The 13,729-nt window shown below is 54.5% G+C and overlaps 1 protein-coding gene across 6 annotated transcripts in view; it reads left to right on the top strand.

Moving 5' to 3' along the window:
* Positions 1–13,729, top strand: part of TXNRD2 (thioredoxin reductase 2) — a 49,779-nt gene that overhangs the window by 15,410 nt on the left and 20,640 nt on the right. For all 6 annotated transcript variants that reach the window (XM_077874709.1, XM_077874708.1, XM_077874710.1 and 3 more), the window contains exons 8-10: positions 3,757–3,827; positions 12,221–12,240; positions 13,044–13,135. In XM_077874709.1, coding sequence (XP_077730835.1) covers positions 3,757–3,827; positions 12,221–12,240; positions 13,044–13,135 — 183 coding nt within the window. The remainder of the gene's footprint in view (positions 1–3,756; positions 3,828–12,220; positions 12,241–13,043; positions 13,136–13,729) is intronic.

Raw genomic sequence — 13,729 nt, 5'->3', positions numbered from 1 at the left:
GTAAATTCTTCTGTTGTCGAGAAATGAATATTTCAAATAAAGTAATGTGTTAACTCTGGAAGTCAGAATCTCTCTCCACTGCAGGATTTTGTTTATCGCTGTCATGTGTGAGGTGGTTCTCTGAACTGGTTTTCCAAAGTCTGTGTTCTTTGTCATGGGAGGCCACTGAAGTCTCTGCTCAGTTAGCATAGCGGCCTGCTAGTAACTAGACAGAGATTTCCTGAAACACCTGGAGAAATGGCCCAGTCTTTGCGGACGGCTTCTGTAGGCACTTGGGGCATGCTTTCAGCCAGACACAAGAAACTCTGTCTTCGCCCTCACTTCCTGCTGGTGCTGGGCCTCAGGGTCAGCCAGAGGTGAGAGCTCAGGCTGTCTCAGGCCTTTCCTGGGTGTGTGCACAGCCTGGTGCCTCCGCCTGGTCTTTGAGGTCCCCAAGAATATGTGGGAGCTTCCCAAAGCCCCAGCGGACCGGTTATCCCTCGGCTTTTCCTTTTAAGCCCTCGGGTACCCTGTTGTTTGCTTCTGCTGTTGTCTGTTGCCTCGGGCAGCCGTGACATCAGTCACTCACTGGGCAGATCCTCCTCAGAGAGAGGCTTCTGGCCCTGGGCAAGATCAAGCAAGGTTGAAGACAAGCCTTTTTGATTGAGGTCTTCTGAGAAAGCCCCAGCTGTTTCTTGGGGAGGAGCTTTGCAAAGGCTTGGGCTCCGGCTCTAGCTCTGCTCTGTCGGTATGTTATTTTAAGTCACTGCTCATTGTTCGAGGTCACTGCTGGGCTGAGGGATGGGGCTGGAGTCCATTAAAATGACACAAAACTGGGCAGCCTCAGTGCCCAGCAGTTTAGCACTGCCTTTGGCCCAGGGTGTGATCCTGGAGACCTGGGATCGAGTCCCACGTCGGGCTCTGTGTGTGTGTGTGTGTGTGTGTGTGTGTCTGTCATGAGTAAATTAATAAAATCTTTAAATAAAATAAAAATTAGGTAGATAATAAAAAAAAACTCCACAAAACTCCGTTCTTTTTTTAAAATTTTTTATTTAGTTCAATTTGCCAACATATAGCATAACACCCAATGCTCATCCCGCCAAGTGCCCCCCTCAGTGCCCATCACCCAGTCATCCCAACCCCCCACCCACTTCCCCCTCCACTACCCCTTGTTCATTTCCCAAATTTAGGAGTCTCTCATGTTTTGTCACCCTCACTGATATTTTCACTCATTTTCTCTCCCTTTATTCCCCTTCACTAATTTTTATATTCCCCAAATGAATGAGACCATATAATGTTTGTCCTTTTCTGATTTTTTTAAAAGATTATTTATTTATTTATTTATTTATTTATTTATTTATTTATTTATTTATTCATGAGAGACACAGAGACAGAGAGAGAGAGGCAGAGACACAGGCAGAGGGAGAAGCAGGCTCCATGTAGGGAGCCTGATGTGGGACTCGATCCCAGGACTCCAGGATAACGCCCTGGGCTGAAGGCAGGTGCTAAACCCCTGAGCTACCCGGAGATCCCCTGTCCTTTTCCAATTGACCCATTTCATTCAGCTTAATATCCTCCAGGTCCCTCCACATCGAAGCAAATGGTGGGTATTTGTCGTTTCTAATGGCTGAGGAATATTCCATTGTATACATAGACCACATCTTCTTTATCCATTCATCTTTCGATGGACACCGAGGCTCCTTCCACAGTCTGGCTATTGTGGACATTGCTGCTAGAAACATCGGGGTGCAGGTGTCCCGGTGTTTCACTGCACCTGTATCTTTGGGGTAAATCCCCAGCAGTACAATTGCTGGGTCATAGAGCAGGTCTATTTTTACCTCTTTGAGGAACCTCCACACAGTTTTCCAGAGTGGCTGCACCAGTTCCCATTCCCACCAACAGTGCAAGAGGGTTCCCTTTTCTCCGCATCCTCTCCAACATTTGTGGTTTCCTGCCTTGTTAATGTTCCCCATTCTCACTGGTGTGAGGTGGTATCTCATTGTGGTTTTGATTTGTGTTTCCCTGATGGCAAGTGATGCGGAGCATTTTCTCATGTGCTTCTTGGCCATGTCTGTGTCTTCCTCTGTGAGATTTCTCTTCATGTCTTTTGCCCATTTCATGATTGGATTGTTTGTTTCTTTGCTGTTGAGTTTAATAAGTTCTTTGGAAAACTCCCTGTTCTTATCAAGTTTCAGCCATTTTTCTTGACTAAATGTTCCCTGTGTTGCCACAAGCCTTTGGGTAATTTCCAAAGTTCTCAAAAAAAGTTGAATCTGACTGTTTTTGCTAATTGTCTGGCTGTTTTAACTCTGAGGGGTGCTCACTCTACTGTTTTTTGCCAGCACCCCTTCCTGGCCCGGTCTCCCGTGAGGGCACTTCTCTGTCCTCACTTCCACGAGGCAGGTGGAGCCGAGCAAGGGGCTCGGCTGAAGCTGCATCCTAGTGGGTCTCCCATGGGCTCTGGGAACCAGGTGGCACAAGCCCTGAGCCTCCAGGTGGGCTGCAGCAAAGTGCACGAGGCCCACAGACTCCCCTGCTTCTGCCTCCTAGTTAGACCAACAGAGCACCGCTGGAGCAGATGGAGGAAGAACAGGGCAGTGGTTCTGTCTCTCCTCTGATGCCTAAACCCCAGGCGTCCACTTTCGGTTCTGTGCTTTCTTTGGAGACGGGGAGCAGAGGGGGCACGGAGGAAGTGCACACCTCCAGGCCTCAGGGGACCACCATGCCTACCTTCTGCTGTCAGGCCCGCAAGAGCAGCCTCCAGAGGGGACAGGTGGCTTGTGCACAGAGGTGGCCCCGGGCAGTTTACATGGCTCTGTAGGGTGGCAGGTGCTAGAGGGAAGGTGGGTGACCATTAGTGACCCCTCCCTGTTAGCCAACCCCGCACCGGTTCTGCATAAAAACCCTGGATGCCACAGTCCGCTTCCAGGAGGTGGGTGGTCATCTTGGGCAGACATGTGCCTGCGTGGGTGCTGGGGTGCCCTGCAGAGGTAACAGGCCCGGCCCCACTCTGCTGGACTTGGGCTTGGTGGCTGTCACGACTCCACCTGCCCAGAGAGGAAGGGAGCAGGAGCTGTCTGGCCCAGGGGGAGGCCCAGCGGCTGTCCCGCTCCCCACCTCCTCCCTGGTTGCCTGCCAAGACTCGCTTGTTTTAGTCCTTTTGATTTCCAGACCTTTCGGTTTTCTTTACACAAACCCGAGAAATTCCTGACTTTATTTTTATTGCCAATTGGAATCATAAACTGTTTGCAGTCCGCTTCCTCTCCACCAGCACATCTTACTCTTCGTGCTCTCATGGGCCACTGAGAGGACGCTGGTCCTTCTGTCTCCCCCACCTGCTCAGGCTCTGCTGGGACACAGGGAGTCCTTACAATTCCTTGGCTCCCTGGAGGGCCTTCAGCCTCATGCCCTGGGGCCCATCTGCACCTCCACACCCTGCCTCTCTCTGCTCCCCTCCCACCCTCCCCTCAGCCCAGGGTCTGGGTCAAGAGGAAGGCCCTGAAGGGCAAGGAGGAGAAAGCCACTGGCCGTGCCCCGCTCCCTAGCCACCTTGCACAGGTGAGGAGTGCTGGGCGCCTTGCGAAGGAGGTAGACAGCTCACCAAGTCGGCAGTAGCCTGGCCACCTGTCCCTAGCAGCCACGACCTGAAGAACAGTCTGTGGAGCAGGGAAGCATGCCCATGTTGGGGGCAGTTCTGGTTGAGTCATATCTTTAGGAGGGTCTCTGGGGACAGGCCAAGTGATGCTCTTCTCACATTGACCTTTTTTTTCTGGATAGATCGAAGGCGCCTTGGAATATGGAATTACAAGTGATGACATCTTCTGGCTGAAGGAATCTCCTGGAAAAACGTAAGACCCGATGTATGCCTTCACATTCCCCACTGCAGGCAACACACATTGGTCCTCTGTCCCGAGTGCATTCTTTCCTGCCTACTTGAAGGAAGGGAAGGGAGTGGGACTTGTACCCCTTTGGGCAGCTGTTGGCACAAGGCAACCTGTGACTGTCTTGGAAGTGGTGCCACACATCTAACAAAAGGGCAGTGGTTTTCAAACATGGGACCCACCGGAGCCCTGGGATGACAGAGTAAGGCCAGGTCCTCGGGGAAAGCCATTGGCCTCTCCGCAGGTCTGGTTTCAGCGTCCTCTTCCTCTGGTTTGAACCTTGAGCTTCTCTGCAATGCCACAAAGCCTCCAGAGCTCTCAGAAACTGACCCCAGGAAATGGGACGTGCAGTGTGTGAGTGGTTTTACGCCCCCTGAGCAGGTGATGATGCACTGAATGCATTTCCTGTGCCCACAGAGCAGGCTGGTGCGGGGTTCCAGGTCCAGCCAGGCCCTGTGAGTGGCGTCCAGGGGACTTCATGCTCGCAGGGGCCCGAAAGGCCACCAGAGGGCAGCAGAGGCTTGGCCATCAGCAGGTGTTCAGGGAGCCTGGGGACTTGTGTTTGAGAAAATACAGGTGGAAAAGTGTGCCAGGGCAGATGGCTGTGTGTGCACCAGTGTACGTGCGGGGGAGTGTGTGTGGTCGGGCACGCGTGAGCTCTCCCCATCACTGTTTCCCACTTAGTGAGGCATCTGTGGTCGGGGTCGGGGCTTCATTCCCCTGAATGGATGTGCTGTAGTTTATCATTCCACGATTCACGAGCATCTCACTTGGCTCTTTTTGTCATCGTTATGAAATGCTGCAGTGAAAACCTTTCGTGTGCATCGTATCTGCTGTCATAACGTTTCTTACGTGTTCTGTCCACCTGTCAGAGTGGTTTCCTACACGCAGAGAACCCAGGTACAGGGCTTCGCACGTCTTGCGAGCAGGTGCTCCCTCCTGGTGGGCTGCTCCCTGTTACAGATGCACTTGTGTTCACTCCCCTCTTCCTCCTAACCGGGCCATCGGCTTTCTCATGAGCTGTAAAACAGGAAGGAGCCTTTGCTGCTGCTCCCGGGGGCGGGGGTGTGGAGGCAGTGAATGCCAGTTGTGTTTCTGCCCAAATGTGTGGTCACTCCCAGTGACTGTGGTCAGGCTCACGCAGGCCGGGGACCCTTTGCCTTTCATCTTCTGCGAGCTCCCCAGGCTGTGCTTTGTGTTTTTACTTGGTAATATTATTTCCTACAGAAGTCTGTAATTTTCACACTGTTATGTTGATCACTTTTTTCCTTTATGCTGAAATTTTGGGGTTATCTTTTCTTTTATCTTTAGCTAGCTAGTGGGTTAAATGTGACCTGATTCTATTTGCACTTGTTATTATTAGTCATTGTTTCACATATTTACTAGTCACTTAAAACTTAGTGTGTCTGTGAATGTGTGTGTGTGTGTATGAGAGAGAGAAAGAGAGAGAGAGAGAGAATGTGTGTGTGTGTGTATTGTCAGCTTGGTCCATGGCCCACTTTCTATCTGGTTTTTCTTTTTTCTTATCTGTTCCTTATCTTCTAGCTGGTTCAAGTACTAGGGCTGTGATTCCATGCCGTTTCTATTGCACATTTTCTTGGCTTGTCATGTTGTTTCACTTGCATGATGTACAAATGGTTTTTTGTTTTTTGTTTTTTTTAAACCTACCTCAGATCTTTTTCTACACTTAATGGCTCTTAGATTTATTGCATGTTCAGGAAGGCCTGCTCCACCCCCAAGATTGTTTTTGAAAAAGAGCCCCTGTATTTTCCTTTAGGGCTTTCACAGGTCGGATTTTCCTTTGCATCCTTGGGGCCTTTGCAGTTCATCTTTGATGTGATGTGGTGTGGCGTGGCATGTGGCGTGGGGTGGGGTGTGGCATGGTGTGGCGTGGCATGGCCTGCGGCATGGTATGGAGTGGTGAGGCACAGTGCGGTGTGGCATGGTGGACGCCAGGCTACCAGGGTCCGGGGTTGCTGACCAGCCATCCCGTCAAGCCAGTCTGAAAGCTCAGTCCCTGAGTGGAGTTCAGTCCTGCTCTGGCTTCTGACTCTGACTTCCCTGTCTTACTGCCACAAGTGCCTGGCACTGGCTTCAGGTCTTCTTAGTTCTCTTTTGCCCTGACTCTTGCAGGTGGAACGTCGGCCGGCTTTGCCAGCCCCTCCATAGTGGTCTGCTGGCCCCGCGGTTCCAGCAGCCCTGAATGTGCAGCGGCCTTGGAGGCCAGCTTGCTGCATGGTGCTCGTGTTCTGTCTGAGGTCACCTGTGCGCTTTGGTCATTGCAGCCTGTAACCAAAGGCCAGCATTTTCTGAATCCTGGTCTTTTGTCAAATTAGTACCTATGTATTCGGTTCTCTTTGTTTGCTATTTTCCCATTACATATTTTTTGATGATTTTATTTGAGAGAGAGAGAGAGAGAGAACATGAGTGGGGGGAGCAACAGAGACAGAGGAAGACACAGATTCCCCGCTGAGCAGGGAGCCCCACATGGGACTTGATCTCAGGACCTGGGATCGTGACCTCCACCAATCGATGGAGCCACCCAGGCTCCCCTTCCCATTATATTTTAAAAGCAGTGTCTCAGTGTCCAGGAAGGGGTCAGTTTCTAGCGATCGTCCCTGTAGCCACCGCTCACAGGAGGCCGGGTGTGTGGAGAGGCTGGCCCAGGCCATCGCTCAGGGCTGGACACGGCGGGAGGCCCAGGCGGGCTGGGCACCAGTGGTGAGTGCGGTGGCCGGGGACCCGGGCCCCTCCTCTGTGACCGTGTGCCAGGGCAGCAGCCTGCTCAGCTGGGAAGACACTGCCCCAGATATTTCAATCGGGAAAGAAAGTGCTGTGTTTATTTTCTTCAGAAAAAAAACATTTAGGAGATTTTTTTTTTTTTAAAAAGCTCTTTCGTTTAAAAGGAATCTAGGTATGTTATTGTTTAAGAAAAAAAAGTGTTTGCAATGTATCAGTCACCCGTTCCGTTCTGAGCATGATTTATGTGAGGAAATGGTTTTTTTAAAAAATTAAGCTGGAGATATATCCCTGTACGATGCTTCTGTGAAAATGCGGCTTTTGTCCGGTGCTGTTAATGCAAGTTGTAACAGTGTGATATGGGAGGCAGTGTTTACATGCTGCATTCCTCTGCTGCAGTCAAAATAAGCCCGGAGGGCCTACAGTAGCATTTCTGTATTTTATCAGCTTGGGCTGGGGCTGAGGGGGAGGCCTCCGCTCACACTTGGAGGGGCTGTTTCTGCCAGATTTATTTGCCTTATAAATATTCCCTGTGTTTATTTTAACTCGCCTTTAAAATGGAGCTGAAATTAATATGGACCCGAGGGCTGCCCCCGGCCCCGTGGTGCCTCCCATAGCTGAGCGGGGCATTTCTGCTTGGTCCCCGGGAGGCGCGGCCGGGGTGGAGGGTGCCCAGCGACCGGGCCTCGGCCTGCAGCGGGTGCGGCTCTCAGCGGCCAGCTCCCCACGACCTGTCTGTCGGGGGCTCCGGATGGGCATGGCCGGCCCCGCATCCCTCCTGGGTTCTGCAGCACGCACAGGGCCTTCCTCCTTCTGTCCTTCTCCGTGATGGGGCCCGGGCAACATTGAGAGCTTTCAGGGAGCATCCGGGTGGGGCACAGCGCCCAGTAGCCCTCAGTAGGGCCTGCGGCTCTTCGACCTCCCGTGGTTGTTCCATGCCTTTGCCCCCTCGAGCATGGACCCCAGTGGCCACAGAGGCGTTTGGCCTCACAGACACGTGAGGAGCTCGCCTGCCCTCCTTTGCTCGAGTCCGGGTGTGGGAGCCCAGGGCTAGAGACATGAGAGGGGATGAAGAAGCCCAAGCCTGGTTAGAGAGAAGAGTGAAACAGCCTTAGCACACAGCTGGCTGCCCAGGTTGGCACCTCAGTGGTCACATCACGTGCAGAAAGCGCCATCATATGCAGTGTGAGCTCCCAAGTCCATGAGCATGGCCCTCTGAGGCCAGCCCGGGGCTGGGGGGAGCCCTGGCTGCCCAGACCATCAGAACCACACCCTCTGCCTGAGGTGGGACCATGTAGGTCTACTCAGCCTCGACCACCCGAGTGCCAGCTCTGTGACTTATTTGGCATTTCTGTTGTTCTTGCTTCTTTGCTTTTCTGTGTAACTCTAGGGCAGACTGAAGAAGTGAGGAGGATTCTGGGGGAAGAACAGGGTCCCCTGGGCGGGTAGCAGGAGCCTCAAGAAACTGTCCATCACCCGTGTAGGAAATGGGGTACAGAGGGGGTGCACTGCCTTGTATGAGGAGGCTTGGAGACGGCGTGCAGCCCGCCTGGTCCAGATGTCCAGCCCAGCAACTCCGTGGCAGGAGGAGGGAGGGCGGAAAGGGGAAAGGTAGGCAGACCGCCCCACGGTGCCTTTGAGGAGGCAGGCACTGGGGTATCTGGTTCCACCTTTGATCCCACAGCCTGGAGATCTTAGCTCACTCAGCTGGAGGGCCACCTCCTCTTCCAGGCCTTCTGGCCCCAGGCATCCTGGCTGGGACTTGAACCCTGCCTTCCAGCCTTCCCCGCCCAGGATCCTCAGGTCCCCACACCCTGGAAGTGTTCGGGTGCCCTAGTGGTGGGGGAGTCAAGGTCACTGTGCTCCAAACCCCCTCGGTTCCCCGGCCCAGCTGGTCGGCACTCCTGGACCAGCGGGGCTCTAAGCTAACAGCTTCATGGTGACTTCAGTGCCATCACCTTTCTCTGACAGCAGAGGACTTGGATGAGAGCAGAGGCGCCTGGGAGCAGCTCTTCTCCCACGTTGGCCTGATACACAAATGAGTTGCCATTTCCAGGTGACAGCCCAGACCCTGCTCTTCCCACTCGCTGGCCCAGGACCGTCCACTCTCCTGCAGCTGCGCACAGCCCAGCCTTCTGTCCTGGGGGCCCAGGGCTGTGTGAGGCAGGGTGTTTTTGTAACTCAAGCTGATTTAACACTGCCTGTCAGAGCTGGTCCTAGAAGCAGCTTTTTTTTTGACCCTTACTTTAAGTCTGGAAGCCGACTAGGTATTGTGATCATTTTTCTCTCTCTGTAAGCGCCAAAGGGGAGGATATAAATTTTATCTTGTGAAGAACCACAGCCATTTGATTAGGAAAACTCATTGCTACGAATTTTCTCATTTTCTGCTTAATGTCCACCTTCGTGTGGTGTGACAGCCTTGTGTTCAGCAAAAGGGAGACTGGGTGTCTGCTGGAGACATGGCTACGAGCCTGGAAAGCCCTGCTGACCACCTCCCTGGCGGGTTCCTATGGCTAAGACATGCCAGGCTCGGAAGATAAGTCCTCAGGGTAGCATCTGTCATGAGGCAAGAACGTAGAGTCTCTGGCTGGTTGGAGGTGGGCCCAGTGTGGGACCCTGACTAGTGGGATGCGGCTGGCAGATCCCAGGCAAGCCCAGAGCCAGCCCCCCACTGGGGAGAAGGCCTTGGCCCCCCCTCCCTGTTACCCTCCCCCCCAGCCCATTTGGCATTTCCTGCACCAGTGGGGCTGCCAAGGAGCCAGGTGCCTGCCGTGAGGCCCTCACTTTGTGTGGGTGTTCCCCTTGGGGAGCGGATCAGGGGCCTTCAAACTCGAGAGGCAGGTGGAGGGCTCTTTAAGCTGGGGCTTCATGGGTCTGAATTAAGGCTTTTGTTTCTGCTTCCTCCCCCATTCAGATTTTGAACAAGAAAGCCTGCCCTGTGATTAGGCTAATCCCACAGTAGTTATACCTTCGCATGAAATGTTTGCACACCGAAGGGCACAGAGAGCAGAGTTGCCCAGAACACATGTAAAATTGAACCCTGGGGCTCCCGGGATACAGGGTGGTGACTTCCTGCGTGGCTGGTGCCCCTGTGTCCGGGTCTCTTAATGTAGTGACAAGGCCAGTGTGTCCATCCCCCAGAGCTCCCTCAGGCCCTCTCTCCAGATCCTACAAGCTGGTCCTGACTTCTGCTGCTGCCAGCAGCCTGCCCTCCTATGGCTGGCAGGGCCAGCACTGGTCCCTGCACCTTGGCAGCTGGCCTCAGCCCCATTGTTCCCAGGCCCCCTTCCTGGCCAGGGGTCCCTTCGGAGGCCAGAGGAACTTGTCTGCAGTTTCAGAGCTACCAGTAAAAACAAAACAGAACTGCTGTCTTCTGGCTCTTCCTACCCCTGGTCCTTCCTACCCCTCGGAATCCGGAGGCACCAGTGTCTATCTGGTTTTGCTTTGGCACTTTCCTCCTTTAGCTCATTTGAAGAGAGTTCTCTGAGTTCTTGGATCCCACATTCTGCAAAGAATAATGATTATTTGATAAATTGGGGGCAGGGAGGGAGTGAAAACCAATACTATTGATCGCAGGGACAAGAAGAGACCCCAAATTACCTTCAAGAAAGCAGGACGCTTGCTCGTTTATGGGATTTCAGCTCTACCCATGCGACCCATGCAGTCAAGGACACCTGCATCGGAGTGGCTGAGCTGGCCCTGGCCTTCTCCCAGGTGTGCCCTCTGCCAGTGACTCAGCTGCTGGCCTGAGAGGGGTGGGCACCCATGACTTTGAGGTGGGAGTGGGTGGCCGAGAGCGCTTGAGGTGGCTCCATGGGAGGAGCTGGGGGCTCAGCGCCTGCAGAGCCTCCTATCCTGCCTCCCTGTCTGGTTCCCCGCCCACATGGTGCAGGAGGCCTGGGAAGTACCTGGGGGCTGCAGAAATCAAGTGGTTTGCCAAAATCAGGAGACCACTTTTCTGCGTCCTCAGCAATGTGATACGAGGGCCTGGAGCTCTCCTGGATGCTGTAGCTGGCAGCCAGCTGGCTCCTGCTGAAGGGGCCACTTAGAGGCAGGAAGCCCCCAAGACAGGCAGGGACAGCCCCTTGTCCCACAGAGGGACTCCCTCAGTACCTGCGCGATCTGGCCGTTGGCCATCTAGGAGGTGGTCGGCCTGCCCTGTGGCCACCCCTGGAAGCAGGGAGCACGGGGCACTGCGTGTTTGGCATGGATGCTTTTAGCCAACCTCGTTCTTGCATCAAAGGCGGGATGTTCAAAGCAGTCAAATCCTGCTTGTATTTTAAGTAACTCCTCATTTTGTATCTTAAAGAAAAGCTTATACCTCGCACCATATAAACGTTGAGTACAGAAGAAGGTCACGTAATTTTGAAAACGTACCTACACAGAGGCATACATGCTCCACGTGTGCGTGGCTGTGAACACACATGGACACACATGTCCACCCACGTGCCTATTTCTTAGGCATTGCCAGGCCCGTATGGGGCCCTGAAGGCATCTCTATGCTCCTGGCCAGCTGTGGGGCCCGGTGTCCCTCTCTACTTTCTCGCACGATGAGCTCTGTTCACTCACCCCGACATGCGACTCCAGCAGCATTCTGTCCCCAGCTCCGAGAGGAAGCCGTGTGCCAGTTGCTTCCCGCAGGGCGCCTACAGCAGTATTCCACGGGATATACTGCTTTTTGAAATGGAATTATATCATTAGTACCTGCCAGGATTAGTGCTGACATTGGGCTTATCCATCCTTACATCACCTCCTCTCGTTCAAAGGCTGAAGGGGTGATCTGACAAGCCCACCCACGCGTTGCCACCCGGGCTGGGAATTTTCTTCTGTGTTAGGTTCTGTGCACATGTGTGTATGTGTGCTTGTGTGCATGTGTGTTCATGCATGCAGAGTGGAACTGAATAACAGGAGAGGATTTATACCACCAGGGCACGTATTTTAAGTGACTCTTCTGGGTCCTGGGTCCCCCTCTGCCCCCAGGTACCCTCATCCTTGCTCAGGGGGCTGTCCTGGCCCTGGCCTGTGGGTGGTGGTCTAGACAGGCACATGTGGGCCTTCCAGCCTGGCCTTCCACGGTCCAGGAATGTCCCGGTCACAGCCAATGCTCTCCCAGAAGCCTCCCTACTGTCTCCTACCCACCCTATCCTGCAAAGCATGTGTGCTTCCGTCCCGGCTGCCGAAGACCCAGAGGGGGGACCCCAGGGCAGAGTTTACATTAGGACAGAAGGAGAACCATTTCACTTCTTCTAATGGGATTTGTATTCACACGCCCATGGGCTCCATATCCATCCCCCTCCCAGGACCTTTCACAGACGTGTGTTTTGTCACTGACCACACACATCCTTCACCACCAGGCAATTTTCTGATTCAGCGACACCGTGTTTGTCATGTATTTCACAGTCGGAGCCCCTGGGAAGTGGGTTTTATACGTTGGGACAACCTGTTTGAACAGTTAGCCTCAGCTGACTCATCAGCAGTGACGCATCAGCTGACCAGGCACCTTGCACGAAGCAGAAGGGCCCCGTCCCCACCGCGGAGGCCCTGGTCAGGGCAGCTGCTCGCGTGCCACGGTGGGCCACATGGGGGGCTCACCGCTCTCTCTGTGTCTGTTCCCCCAACAGGTTGGTGGTCGGGGCCAGCTGTATCCTTTGCTGGCATGCAGGTGACAGCCGGTCGGGCTCGCGGTCCCAGGAGTGGCAGCTCGGTTCCTACGGCCCCTCCCCCCAGCTCTGCCTTCCGGACGGAGTGCAGGCTGCCGCCCGGAGCCAGCCACTTACAGGGCCACTCAGGGCAGATGACCTGTACTCAGGGGACAATTTAAGGCTGACCTTTGAGGCTAGGGCTTCCTGGAGGCGTTTCCTGAGCCACACACTAAGACGGCTGAGTCCATTGGGGCAACTGAACACAGCCGTGAGGCAGGTGGTGCTCCCTGGAGGGCAGCCCCATCCAGGCCCGTTCCTTCAGAGGGAGCAGTAACTCCAGAGAGGGTCAGGAGAGGAGCCACGGGAGGACCTGAGGTCAGGGGAGGGGCTATCTGAGGGCAGATGAGAGCTGGGTCGGCTAGCTGGGAACATGGGTGGAAGGCCGCTGTTTCATGTCTTTCATGAAGGAGATTCTTCTGTTGCTACTTAGACCCCTTGGGGGTGGGCCTGGCCCCTAAGACTGACATTAAACTCCAGGGAGCCTGGACAGATGCCCCATGGAGGCAGAAGCCGCCTGGGCCCTAGGTGCCCACATTCTGTGGCTTCCGGAGTCCCCTCCGCCCCCCGTGGACATGTGTTCATGAGAAGCAGGTGTGGGAAGGGGGCTCTGTGGCTGGTGTTGGGAGCCCCCTCAGGCTGATTGGAGGTTGGTGGGGCAGTGGGTGGCTGGCCAGGGCACTGGGGGGTCTCGCCCCTTGGCTCTTGATGTCATGGTCCATTAGCATTCCTTAGCCTCCGGCAGACGTGGCCCTGGAGTGTGCTGGCTTCCTTACGGGGCTCGGACTGGACACCACCATCATGATAAGAAGCATCCCCCTCCGGGGCTTTGACCAGGTATGGCCACGTGCGCCCAGCTCCCGCCCTGTCCTCTCTCCCGGGCAGGTGCAGGTGTGGGCTGGGAGTGAGGTCTCAGTCTTTAGAAACTGGCCTTCAGTTGAATGAGAAGATCGTTCCCAAAATATAAAACACCTGCCAAGAGTGTGGAAGGAAGGCTGGCACATGGAACCTATGGCAACTTCCCACTGGACCAAAGGGGGATGTTGCTGGGCACATCAGGCCAGCCTCACGGACCACAGGGTTGCATCAGCTCTTCTAGTCGTTCCATTAGTGCGTCGGTGAACACGCTGTCCCCTCTCTCTCTTGCTGAGCTCCTCTGGTGTCTTAATGGGGTGCCACCTCCCCAGGGGTAGCGCCAGGTTGGGAAGTGGGTGCTAGACTAGGGAGGCCCTGGGTGACCACCTCAGGAGATTGGCAGCCCCTGCCCACACTCCCTGTCACCTGCCGTCCATTGAAAAGCTGTAGTTTGTGAGGCAGGATGAGCACTTGGTGGCTCTGCTGGCCGCCCCCCTCCACCTCCCTGAGCACTCAGTGTCTGCACAGCCTCTGAGGCCCCACCTGCCTGAGGGCCCACGTCCTGCCCGCTGTACC

Source organism: Canis aureus, chromosome 27 (genome assembly GCF_053574225.1).
Source record: "Canis aureus isolate CA01 chromosome 27, VMU_Caureus_v.1.0, whole genome shotgun sequence".
NCBI lineage: Eukaryota > Metazoa > Chordata > Mammalia > Carnivora > Canidae > Canis > Canis aureus.
This window is presented reverse-complemented; position numbering and strand designations above follow the sequence as displayed.